This window comes from Buteo buteo, chromosome 4 (assembly GCF_964188355.1).
Source record: "Buteo buteo chromosome 4, bButBut1.hap1.1, whole genome shotgun sequence".
Classification (NCBI taxonomy): Eukaryota; Metazoa; Chordata; class Aves; order Accipitriformes; family Accipitridae; genus Buteo; species Buteo buteo.
This window is the reverse complement of record NC_134174.1, coordinates 13845983-13858809: the sequence shown is the minus strand read 5'-3', so window position 1 is coordinate 13858809 and position 12827 is coordinate 13845983. Positions and strand designations below refer to the sequence as shown.

Here is a 12827-nt window from a genome sequence, read left to right as displayed (position 1 = left end):
AGGGGAAAAGGGAAAGGCTGGGCTTCACAGAAAGCAGCACTGGCAATCAGCTTACTAATAAGCATCAAATAGGAGCATGCCTTAAGTCCTGTTCTTTCCCAGAAATGAAATGCCTTGTCCACTTAAGATTCACAGATTTGAAGCCTCCGTTACAAGATGTGGATGCTTGCTTTTAAAAAAACCAAACTGTCGTACTCTTTATGGAGATGATACCAATACCTGTTTCTGCACTGCAGCTCAGCAGTCACGAGTACTCATTGAGAACACAGGCCTACATATGATCCTACTGTCTATCAAGTGTAAATATTCCCCTCTATTTCCTAAGAATGCATTAGGAATAATTTGGGGGCTAGGCCTGTTCCATGTCTCTCCTGTTGAAGCCCCTTTACCTGATGTTTAGGTATTCTTTTTGAGGGCAGTGGAAACAGGGTTAGTAACTTCTCAGCCCTTTCAGTGCAGTCTGCAGTATTTAATGTCAGAGGTGTTTAGGGAATTCAGGAAAGCAACAGCTGAGCAGAGTTTTGAGAATTACAGGTTTGCACTTACACACATATATTCTACCCTGTCCTCCTTCGGTATCAGAAGCCAAGAAGCTCACCTAAGCTGACCGAATTCTTAAGGGAAACTTCTGCATTTAGCAACTGAAAGCTTTACAGGATAGTTACCATGACAGTTTATCTGTATTTAAGTATGATTAAACTTACTTAAGAGTTGATATAAATGTGTATGGGAGCTTAAAAGTAGCTTGTATGAAGATATGCTATTATGTAATACACTGGCTTACCCTATCTATTCTTGCTTTAGGTGGGAAGTTATTGCTAATTACATGAACTTGCACTCTGCTACTGGAATAAAACGAACAGCAAAAGATGTCATTAATAAAGCAAAGAGCCTCCAAAAGCTTGGTATCTCTATTACCTTATTTCTGTAATAAGATTGTCTGCATGCTTCTATACAGCTTGGTTTTCTTTGAACAGCATTGTGTTTCTATTATGAGAAAATCCTCTATATATCCCTAAAAGAAATGTAGTTCAGATGGAAGATTTAGAGGAGTATTTATGTAACTCAGTATTTTCAGCCTAATACCTATCATGTAAGTCACCACCTCATGAGTGAATCTCAGGAATTCTTTTAATCTAACTTGATGCACAGATGTCTAGGCCACATGGATTGCCTAGGGTCCTCTACACTCAGAGAGGGACTAGCTGGCCTCTGAAAAAGCTCTCTACAAAGGAAGGCATCTAGAAAAATGAAATTGATGAAGCTATAGAGATACTTTAAAAAGATAAATGGGATTCAGCAACAGAAGACACCTGAATTAAGGTGGCTTATCTCCTCTTGTAAACGGAGCCTAAAGAGCTTGGATAACAAGAGGAGGCTCTTGAGCAAGTTCTTAAGGAAAATTGAAACATTCCAAAAAAACAGTTTAAGAAGTTTCTCCATTCCAATACCTGCACAAGGAGGACCCAAGCTTTCATACTGTTCCCGAGGGCCCCTCTAACACACTGGTACTCTGGGTGTAATATGCAGGTTTTGTGCCACAGCCCTTACTTGATAGAATAATCCCTTTTGATTTCAGTGAAGTTGCAGATTCAAGCTTAAACTTATACAGAAAAAGTACTCATGTGAGCAGTATAAAGCAGGATCGGGGTTGGAGAGCCTGATACTTTGAATACAGTTTATTGGCCCCTGATTTTTTTTTTAATCTATCACCCTCTTTACCATCATTTCAAAAGAAGTAGGAATTAGGTTTTTTGATTATGTGATTATGAGTTTACAATAACTGCTACACAATGTTTTTATTATTACATCCAGCTTTAATTTTGTTGTACTAATTATTGTATTCAATGTCTGTTGCTCATAGACCCTCATCAAAAAGATGATATAAACAAGAAAGCATTTGACAAATTTAAAAAAGAACATGGTGTGGTGCCTCAGATGGACAGTGCTGCCCCTTCAGAACGATTTGAAGGTAAAGGTGAAAAGAGAGACCGTCTTGCAGAGTTGCCTACCCTGTGCATCTTAGTAAGAAAGTAATCCAGAACTTACTTAAGACTTGCTTACAAACAAACTTAGTTATTACAAACTTACGTAGCAAGTAAGAAAGTGATCCAGGCTCTGTTACTGGATTTGAGGGTTTCTGGTACACACAGTACAAGCCACAGCTAACTAGTGACAGTTTGAAATGCTTCCTGGTAAGGCAACGGGTTAAGGCTGATGCTGAGATTATCTGTTCCTCAGAGGGTGCTACATTTTCAGGTAAGAGTAGGCCTAAGGGGATGCACTTGAGATACAGGATCATCCTACAGCTAAGCTTTGGTCTCCTGTTAAACCCCAAACAACTCCAAATTTTGCAGACACTTGCAGAAGGCTGTGTTTCCTTACTAAGTGTTCCTTACTGAAACGCAAAAGGAAGAGCTACATTGCCACCCTAACGATACATAACAGGGCAGCTGCAGTGATCTAACACTCAGCTGACAATGAAAGATATTACCTTCTAACTTCTCTGTGCTTTATTTAAAGATCCCAAGGGCCACTCATCCAGTCAGTTTCAGGGTTGGGTTTTTCTTTTCTTTCAGGTTTTTAGTACTGGTTAGGCCTTAGGACAGACTTATTGGATCACAAAACTGCAAGGATTTTAAAGCAACTATAATAGATTTTACAATATTTTCTTAGATGTATCTCATATATTCCTTATTAACTTTTTTTTTCTTACTGTCATTTTTGCATTTAAAAACAGGATCACCTTTAGATTCATCCCCTTGGACTACAGAAGAACAAAAGCTTTTAGAACAAGCACTGAAGACATATCCAGTAAATACTCCCGAAAGATGGGAGAAAATAGCAGCAGCTGTTCCGGGCCGGTCAAAAAAAGACTGCATGAAGCGATATAAGGTAAGGTACCTCACCTCCTTCTAGGATTGTAATTAGCCCAGGTCTTGTTAGAATCTTTTGCTTTTACTGTTGCTTTCCCTACCAGAGACAGTATCTGACAACTGCAAACTAGCACAAGATGGAGCCTTATGGGAAGACTTTTTTTTTTTTTTTTTTTTTTTTTTTTTTGGTGGTAACTCAACCCCAAAAGACCAGTAAGGAGTAAGTTTTCCTCAGTGAAAGTAGTGGCTCTGGAAGCTGGGAAGGAAAGTCTGTCTCATGAGATCTGCCTTACAGTTTGACAACAGGCTTTTGTAGATGGTGAAGCCCTATCCCTAGCCTCCTGCAGGTAAAGTTCCTGCTACAGGGGAAGCAGATCAGCATTGACCTTCCATTAATTTATTTGTTACTATGAGAAACTGTTTTAAGTTATTAAACTGTCTAGATTCCTCACTATGTTGAGAGTTAGAGTGTTTCAGGGTGAATATATGTAGTGTTCAAAACCACAGCATTGTTAAGAAGTTCCACATTTAGATAAGGGGTTTTTTTGTTTTGGTTTGGTTTTTTTTCCTCCAACTCTCTAGGAACTCGTTGAAATGGTCAAGGCGAAGAAAGCTGCTCAAGAACAAGTGATGAATGCTACTAAAGTCAAGAAATGACTCTTACTGACAATCTTTGTTTTATAATAAAAATGCAAATACTGTACATGTTTTCATTCCTTCCTTAATTATACAGATACACAGGATTGGCTGGTTCTTGAGTTTTAATTTTCTTAAATGCATTTCTCCAACTCAAAAGCTTTAAACAGGGGTGTAGTTGATTTTGGGGTTTTTTGTGTTGGTTTGTTGGGGTTTTTTTTAAAGCTCAAACATACTGAAAGTTCGTGTTATTCACTACTCACGAAGCCAATACATGCCACTGCAGATTTTGTTATACTCTGGAAGTTGTTCAATTGGACCTGGAAGTTAAAGAAAGTTGGCCATGACATATGCTAAACTGGTACCAATTGGTGTGGAAGGGTTATGGGAGGGTAGGGAAACTTGTACAACATACCCACGGCAGCAACTGCTGGATGCTTATCATAGATGTACTTTGTGCAAACTTCTCTAATAGTCTGGGCATCAATAGCCTAAAGGGGTAAAGAGACACCTCTGTTACCAATCCCATCTAAAAAAGCATTAAGAGCCACTGATCTTAATTTTGTATAATCCAGGGGAACAGGCAACAAAACAGTTGAAAGTTTTCTCAGTTGAAAACAGTCTAAGTTCTGTGTTGTTACTTCCTGTAGCAATTAAATGTCTCAATGGCCTAATTTAAAAGTTGCAACATGAGTGCCACTTACTTCAATTCTTGCCTCAAGTTCTGGAATTGGGATTCGGCGCTTGTAACACAGCATTTGTCTTCCAATGTCTTCACAGATTGGTGTGGACCCTAAAATAGGGGAAAATATGCTTCAGTTATCAGCATACAACTCCACTAAGAATAAAAAGCTCTCATAAGTCTCACCATCAAGTTGTAGCAGCATATTTGTCTTTAGAAGATTTTTCGCTCGAGCTACTTCATTTTCTGTAACACTTGTGCAAAGTCTTATCCTGAAAAATAGTTTAAATCCAAAGGCTTTAAATAATGGTAACCTGTAGCACACAAGATTGCCTGTGATATAGAGGTGCATGTACATTGGTACACCTACCAGGCACTTCTTTTCTATAGGTAAGAGAATTTGGTATGGAAACAAGCCAAAGGATGCAAAACAGCAGCATAAGAGTGGGGGCTTTTGGGAGCATACCAATACACCCAAGAGCAAGTTTTTCCCCTTAGAAGAGCTGTATTTCATTTTACTAATATTTTAAGCCAAGTGTTGTCCATACTTGCTATCTTGAGAATAGCTGTTGCTAAGATAGTAAGAGCCAAACAATTAGAGGTAATTAGCCCAGAAGGCAATGCATTATGTCCTGGCTCTAGGTGAGATAATGATTCACCACACTGCATAAGAAACATTTCACTAGGACAAGGGGATGCATTAGATGACTTAGCACACTTTTGTCACAGGGATGGTTCGTATCCTCCCTGGTGCTAAGCTGCAGCAAATGGACAGCTAAAATGATACCATTTTCTCTACAGGTTGTTTACAAAGATCTCATAGAATAACGGTATATGAGAATTGATGCACGTAATTAAAGAAACTCTTCATTTTCAAGTTTTCTTTCAACTTCTGTTTCAACTTCACCCACTTTAAATCAGTGCTCTTAAATAATGTATGTCTGTTTCTAATCACATATGCAGTTCTAGCATTATAGTTGTACTTATGGACCTCTTTTCAATTTAGATTTAACCCTCAGATGAATGAATATTATCTAGAATCCCAGGTTTAAAAACTCCATATATAACAGCTCACCTACCTTACATCATTTCATTTCCCTGTGTACTAACTAGAGCTTTATGTAACACCACCACCTGATACATCATGTGGGATAGCAACTGCAGAATGGGTAACTATGAATGGTGTTTGTAGGTAACTGCACATTCATTATTCTCATTCATTAATATTTACTCTTTCAGTTGTCAAACATACAGTTCATGGGCACTGTCCACTGACTTAGTAGTATTCTAAAAGGTTTGACATAATTTCATAACTCCTGTCACTTTACAAGTCAAAAAAAAAAAAATCACTGCCATATTTTCTTGTACAAGGAATGCTATTATATTAACTACAGTTAATATTTATTTTTCCAGAGCAGAACAAAAACCAAACCTAAACTTTAATCTATCCACTTAAAGTAAGGGTGCCAGAAACTGGCTGTTGGGACTCTGCATTGAGCATCAAAGTTCAGAACTTGATGCATTTGTTTCTTCCAGGCAAGCCTAAGCAGAGAAACAAAAATATTCTCTTTAAATGACTGCTATTTTTTTCAATTGTATTACTCTACTGAAAATTATCTTTTAAAGAAAGAGTTGTTAGCTTACCATTCTCTCTGAACAAAGTGCACCATGTCCTGTATAGTGGATGGCTCACAGACCATATAGAGTCCCCACAGCCCTGTATCAGTGTAGCAGGTGTTGAAGGACTGGAAACTGTGACACAGGTTACCATGGCAGGCAATCTGAGCAAGTTTACTGGATAAATTCTGCTGAGGCAAAAGAAAAATACATTATTTTATGAAGTTTTTTTGAAAGTTTACTAGTCATCTCCATGGTCTGTTTTCATTTCAATGATGACAGAACATGCAGTAGTATCACAGGCTCCAGCAGAAGCTGTAAGGTTAATTATCAGCTCTTCATCTCAACAGCTTCTTTTCTTGCCTGTAATCTCATGTTTGCAATGAACAGCCCAGATTTAAGCCAAAATCATAAAGCTACTTAGGTTCAAGAAAGGGATAGTTATACCTACAGGTTCCAATGACATACAGGTATGAAAGATCCTACTTTCCATGAGGGCTGGCACACCTCAAGTCACCTCTATTTCGGTGGTTTAGAACCAGTTCCTAAGTTTTTGCTACATCTGGGGCAACAAATTCTCTCAGACTCACGACTGGATCCCCTTCTCCCGCTCAAAAAAAGGACCTTCAGAAATAGCCATAAAGTGGTAGTAACGCCATCAGATAGGTTTGAATGGGTCTGTATTGGCAGTACCCAAGTCAGAGAGATCTCACCAGCCCACCAGCCTCATTAAGAGCAGGAAGGTGCCTGCAGGTTGACTTACCACACCTCCTCCAAAGGAACGATCCCAGTTACCTATCAGAGTATTTGCTACCATAAGTGGGATTGTATCTGGGTGCGACCAGCCTGCTGCTTCAACAGCTATCGCAATGTGTGCCAAGGGCATCTTATCATCTCTTATACGAATCTGTGGGAACATAGGAAAGTAGCTGTAGTACAACCGGTACACAGTAATATATACAGGAAGTGTCAGGAGACAGACATTTCCGTTACATCTGGATTATAAAGCATGCACATAGAGAACCAAAAATTAAAGCATATGAAGTTTTATTTAACATCAGCCTTAACTAGTCTTCCCTGTGGCAATTTCAGAGCACTTCACCATCAGCAAGCCTAATGCCACATGCACAGAGAGGGCATTACAAGTCACTTTACAACTAACAGCAGCAAGGAAAGCTGACTTTCCAAAGCCCGAATACAGCTGGGAATAGAATGCAGATGCCTCAGTTCTCTGCCATATCCTTTAAATTTGTGATTCTCAACAAGTGGAAATGCTCCAACACCGTAGGCAAGGGGATAAAAAGGAAGTAGCAGCAGGGGTAAGGGAGCTATTCCTCCAGGAACTGATGAAACAGAAAAAGTGGTGGCAGTGAGGCTTGTCCAAGAAAGGTTGGAAAGTACAGCTTTGGAAAGTAGCTACTCCATTGCCCTCACTGGGGGAAAGAAACCTTTTAATCTGCTGAGTCTGTGGCTGAGCAGCTCACTCTCCTCAGCAGAGAGCACATGTCAGTTGTGTTCACAGGGGATATAGGGCCCAGCTCAAAAAGCCATCCAACAGCTTACCTCACTACCAGTGAAGCTACAAGGTGGCAGGGGTGGCAGTCCTCCTTCTGGAGCAGATGGCAAGTTACCAAAATGGCACTTTGCCAGGTCAAGTAGCTCATCATGAGAGACCCCTGAACAAAGATATTTCACATATTTTGTAATGTTACTCTGTAAACACTTAATTTAAATTGCTGCACAGTTTAAAGACTCAACCAAGTAGTAACTTATTGTTCCCCCGCTTTAATGCCCCACTTTCAGATTCCTCACACTGCCCCATTAAACAGAGTAATATCATCAGGATCACCCTTCTTAATTCTCTTCAATAGCCTTCTATTAATATTACATCAAATCAAGCTGTTTGCTCTCAGTTTCAAGCCTCAATGTTTTTTCTCTTTCTCTCTGCTTTCCTTGCTACTCCCCTTTTCACACTGAACCCCTTCTAGGCCCCTCTTTTCCTGCCCACATGGAAAATGACCTTGGCCTCCAATTCACTTCTAGTTACTGGTTTAAGAAGGTTTCTGGAATATTACTGAGGGGAAAAGGGAACAAAAATTCAAAGGGTATGAAGGTACAAAACACACAAGGCTAACAGTGAGCTTCCAGGACCTATTGAACAATGGGTAATTCAGCATGTTGTTCCCAGGAACTTAAAGACCATGGTTTTAAGCATATTTTCACATGATCCAGGGTGAATGTCTCATACTAACCTCCAGCAGCAGCCAGGACCATTCTGGGTCCTTTGTAATGTGTTGTTATGTACTCCACCAAGTCATTACGGTTTATGGATCTAGAAAGTCAAGGAAACATCACTACTATGTCAGTAAAGTTTATTAGAGTAAAAAGAGATAAATGTGTAGAACAATACGCTATCAAAATAATTATATGTTCTGCCAATGCACAGAGGTGTGCATAGAGGCAGAAAGCTAAAATAAGGGTGATTTCCTAAAAAGGAAACAGGAACTTGATACATTTTGCCTTTCAAAGCTCTTCTAGCTTCCTGACAAGGAGTGAGAATTACAGCTCAGTCAGGTGGAGACAGGATCCACTAATGATCTCATGCCAATTTGAAAACAGCACATTTAGCAGTCTCCCGGTCTGCACTGGTATAAACAAATGCTGAAAGAGCAGTGCAAATGCAGTTGTATTTACAATAATGCCCAACACCTTACCAATGGGAGAAAGGAGCATTTCCAATTTTGTATCAGATGCATTTTTAACAAACAGGAGAAAAATATGGCAAATAATGAAGACATGCAGTAGACACCTGAAGTTCACATGCCCTTTGATGCCTGCATACAGGGTAATTAAGGCAATAGGGGAATTCTTCTTATAGTTACATCCAGTGCAATTTTAGCTACCTTCCAGGGTAAAAATGAAAACTGATGCTGTTCCCTACATTTTCAGATGAGTGTTTTCAATATATAGAAGTTACTACACAATTAAAGACAGCCAGAAATTTGGACATACTTGATGTTTTCAGTGGGTCCTAAAATTGTCCGTCCTAGGGCTGTCTTCTGATATGCTGTAGCATGAAGGTAATCAAAGACAACTTCTTGTAAATTGGTTTCAACCTCTTGCATCTCTCGAAGTATAACTCCCCGCTCACGCTCAATCTCTGCTTCTCCCAGGGTACTGTTCTGAATTATGTCAGCAAGAATTTCCACAGCTGATTGAAAATAGGGATGAGAATGGAAAGCATATTTTCAGACTACCAGAAAAATCTGGTTCCAAAAGTAAAACCCACCCCAAAGACCAAGTGGCCCAAGATTTGCTTATAAGATTTGCAAGAAGTCCAAAAGGTATTTTCTTTTGGGAATCTAAAGACAAAAATATTTCAAATATTAACTTCCCTGCTGGCACTCGCCTTTCCAAATCTGCATTCTCACGTTCCTGTGAAGTTCAGGAAAGGACTTTTCACCCAGGAAGAAAGCGATACGCTGCAAAAGCATCATTCTGTGTTGTCTCATCAGGAGCTGGATAAGCATTTCGTTCTTTGCTGCTTTTCTGAGGAATGAAAGCAGTTACCTCTTGGTAAGTCTTTCGAAAAAGCCTTCGCATAATACACGGTTTGTTCCCTGGATGTATATGCATTCAGATGAGCTCCCATGTTCTCAATCTCTAGTTCAAGGTCTAACTGAGATCTCTTTTTTGTTCCCTGAAATAAAACAATAAGAAAATCAAACTAGACCCTTTAATTCACCTATTTGTCATTACTACTTCTTGTCTGGAAAAGTCAAGGTCAAGAGAAAGAAAAAGTCTTCTGGAAAGAAAACTGGCATACTAATCTCTCCAAGCTTGAAAGTAAGATACAAATCCTACTATGCTCCCAAATGAAAATAAAAAGCTGGTAAAAGGGGGACTGAGTGTCTTCTAAGACTACTACAAGAAGTTAAAAGTGAGTTAAAATTAGACCTGTGTTACTAATCTATAGTTGTGTATCAGCTACACAGACCTAGGACTTAAGTTTCATTTTCTAATGGAAACCAAAGTCTAAGTTGTCCACTTCTTTTTTAATCTCCTCGATCTGGAGAATTCATTTATACAAGTCTGATAAAGTTCTTATCATTGATCTTTAAAGATAAATAACTTAGAAATCCATTGTAAACTTCTACATCAATACTGATACTTACCTTGAAAGCCATATGCTCAAGGAAGTGAGCAGTTCCATTGTTCTTTTCATTTTCATACCTGCTTCCAGCATCAATCCAAAGTCCAACCTCAGTGGGGAAAAAAAAAAAGTCATTTTACCAGCTAACAATGCAGCTTTGCTGGTTTTGTGTATGAACTACACTTAGCTTTTCAAGACCTATTTTTAAATGGCTTCTTCCTTAAAACAAAGCAGGTTTTCAAGAAAAAGAAAATTTTGATCTTCACAAAAAATCTAATCACATCATTTACAAAAGCCTTAAGATTTCTATTTCCTAGCTTAAGTTTTAAGAACAATCATTAATAAACATTGAAAGATGCAATTTAGTTCCACAAGGAAATGAACGTACATGAACAGTTATGAAAAAAACTTCCCTTTACAAGTTACTTACTGTGCACGTTGAGAGTCCAGAGTCTTCGGAAGCTACTTGCAAGCCGTTTTCCAAAGGACTCACCCTAGTTTCAGGAACATTTAAGATTACTTCTGTTGCTGCTTTGGAAGCTCTAAGCCTGCCTGTTCCAACATGCACACACTGTAAGGAAAAAAGCATCAGTCACGCACAGATTGTTAAGTTATATCCTAGGATGTTCTTCTGAAAAATGTATTCCTGAACTTAAACATTAAGTTTGTGGATCTTTTTTAAAGTATGCATTAAAAAGAAAAAATTCAGCACTGATGCATTAACCTGACTCAGAAGAAAAACATTAAGATAACTAAAATGGAGTAGACTGCATCCGCTTCCCTCCAATCAACTGATCTGACAGAAAAGCACATTACTGTCATCAGCCAGCTACTCCGAGAGCCACATTTGTTTCCCAGTTCTGCCAGCAAGAGCCTGCAGGACCTTGAATATATCTTTTAACATCCAGAATTCTTTTGGGTACCCACTTTCTAAAGTGAAGTGAGATATAGTCCAAGGGCCTATGTCCAGGACTGCAAATCACAGTCACCTGTGACTGTGTTCAGAACAGGGACAGATACTGAAACTGCCACCTTTTATACAATCATCTGGCAGTTAAAGCACATTAAATCAGAATGGGGAAGAAAAGAAGGGAAGATGGAAGATAAAAAAGTTTATTGTGCTTTTTCAACATGGAGAAATTTAATTATGTATCCCAAATGCGTACTTCAAGCAATAAGCTATTCCAAAAATTCTAAATGTATCAAATAAACAAAGTTTTCCCTCACCATGTAACTGCCCTGAACATGAAAGTAAAAAATCCAGCTCTCACCCACTCTCCTCCTGGAATACCAATAGGCTAGATCTCTCAAAACTTGCATAATTTAGGATCATAGGACAATTCAAGTTTGAAGGGAACTCAGGAGGCCTCTAGTCCAACCTCCTTCTCCAAGCAGGATCAGCTGTGGTGTCAGACCAGTTTGCTCAGGGCTTTTTGCAGCTGGGTATTGAAAATCTCCCAGGATGGTGAGAAACTGCACAGCCTCTCTGGGTAGCCTGCTCCATGGCTTGACTGCCTCCTGAGAAAAAACGCTTTTCATATATCCAGTTTTTCCTCTCTTGTTTCAACTTATGCCCATTGCGTCTCATTCTGCCACCATGCCCCACTGTGAAAAGCCTGGTTTTGTCTTCCTGACAACCTTCTCATAAGTACTGGCAGGCTGCTGTTAGGTCCAGCTGAAGCTGTGTCTTCTCTAGGCTGAACAAGCCCCAGACCTTCAGCCTCTCCTCACAGGGCACATGCTCCAGCCCGCAACCATCTCTGCTGAACACACTGCAGTTCACTAATGTCTTCCTTACACTGAGGAGCCCAAAACCAGCTGTCATATACTAACCACCTGACAAGTGCAAACTAATCACTTCCTTTGATCTACTGGCTGTGTTCCTGTTTGTTCAGCCCAGGCTGCTGCCAGCCTGCTCTGCTGCCAGACACACTTCTTGCCCGTGCGCAGCTTGCTGTCCTCCTGGACCCCCAGGCCTCTTCCACAGAGCTGCTCCCCTGCCAGTCAGTTCCCAGCCTGGGTTGTTCCAAGGAATCATTTTCACTGCTAGTCTGCATTACAGGGAAGGAAAAACCTGCGTTTGAAACCAAAATCTCCTTCTCCTCTTTTTAGAAGGAAAGCTTAGGCTTCAAACTGGGAGGATGGGGAAGATGACAGAAGCGGAGAGCTCTGGGATCAGGGCCTCCGGGCAGCCTCCATCTAACCACGGGAGAGAAGAAGGATTTAAACTTTCTCTGAGCTCCCCTGGGGTCAGCACGGCAGGACCCGTGCCAGGGCGGGGGCTCCTGCTGCCCCTCTCTAAGGCATCGCACCCCAGTCCCAGCCCTGCATCACTCCGGCTCCCAGACGCTGAGCCAGCCCCGACGCCTCGGCACCGCGGGGGGCGATATGGGGTAACAGTGGCCCCGGTGAGCAGTCAGCAAACCCTGGGGCCTGCGGCACCCGGGCTCATTCCCCGCAGAACTGTGTCCCGCCGAGGGGCGGCCGCCTTCACCTCAGCCGGGCAGAAACTACAATTCCCGCCATGCACCACGGCAGCCCCCCCCGCCCCCGCACCGCCCCTCCCCGCCTCCGCGACTACAAATCCCAGCGTGCACCGCGCCTCCCGGCCTCCAGCTCTCCCGCCCCCATTGCGGCAGCCTGAGCACCAGCGTAGGGAGCCACTGCGGCACTTGGGCTCTCCGCAACTCCCTCCCCTCCCCCGCTCCGCCGCCTACCCGGTCCCCCGAGCCGGACGCTCGCACAAGGCGAGCAGACCAAGGCAGGAAAAGCCGCCGAGCCGCTAAGCCAGCTGTAGACGCAGCCATCTTGGCGAGCGAGTGGGCGGGGCGGCGGCGGACTTCCGGCGGCCGGTGCGCAGGCG

General features: G+C 41.4%; 2 protein-coding genes across 7 annotated transcripts in view; one reads left to right on the top strand and one right to left on the bottom strand.

Annotated features, from left to right (window-relative positions):
* Positions 1–3579, top strand: part of DNAJC2 (DnaJ heat shock protein family (Hsp40) member C2) — a 19336-nt gene extending 15757 nt beyond the window's left edge. For both annotated transcript variants that reach the window (XM_075024794.1, XM_075024795.1), the window contains exons 14-17: positions 805–905; positions 1865–1972; positions 2741–2895; positions 3459–3579. In XM_075024794.1, coding sequence (XP_074880895.1) covers positions 805–905; positions 1865–1972; positions 2741–2895; positions 3459–3533 — 439 coding nt within the window. In that variant the 3' untranslated portion in view covers positions 3534–3579. The remainder of the gene's footprint in view (positions 1–804; positions 906–1864; positions 1973–2740; positions 2896–3458) is intronic.
* Positions 1–12827, bottom strand: part of PMPCB (peptidase, mitochondrial processing subunit beta) — an 18725-nt gene extending 5898 nt beyond the window's left edge. For 2 of the 5 annotated variants that reach the window (XM_075024799.1, XM_075024797.1), the window contains exons 1-13: positions 12682–12827; positions 10395–10535; positions 9987–10073; positions 9382–9511; positions 8824–9022; positions 8064–8143; positions 7375–7487; positions 6575–6718; positions 5839–6002; positions 4381–4466; positions 4217–4305; positions 3928–4003; positions 3776–3832 (exon numbers count right to left, since the gene is read on the bottom strand). In XM_075024799.1, coding sequence (XP_074880900.1) covers positions 3776–3832; positions 3928–4003; positions 4217–4305; positions 4381–4466; positions 5839–6002; positions 6575–6718; positions 7375–7487; positions 8064–8143; positions 8824–9022; positions 9382–9511; positions 9987–10073; positions 10395–10535; positions 12682–12771 — 1456 coding nt within the window. In that variant the 5' untranslated portion in view covers positions 12772–12827. Of the gene's footprint in view, positions 1–918; positions 3833–3927; positions 4004–4216; positions 4306–4380; positions 4467–5838; positions 6003–6574; positions 6719–7374; positions 7488–8063; positions 8144–8823; positions 9023–9381; positions 9512–9986; positions 10074–10394; positions 10536–12681 lie in introns of all 5 variants that reach the window. The other 3 variants (XR_012650028.1, XR_012650029.1, XM_075024798.1) reach the window with 3 other exon arrangements.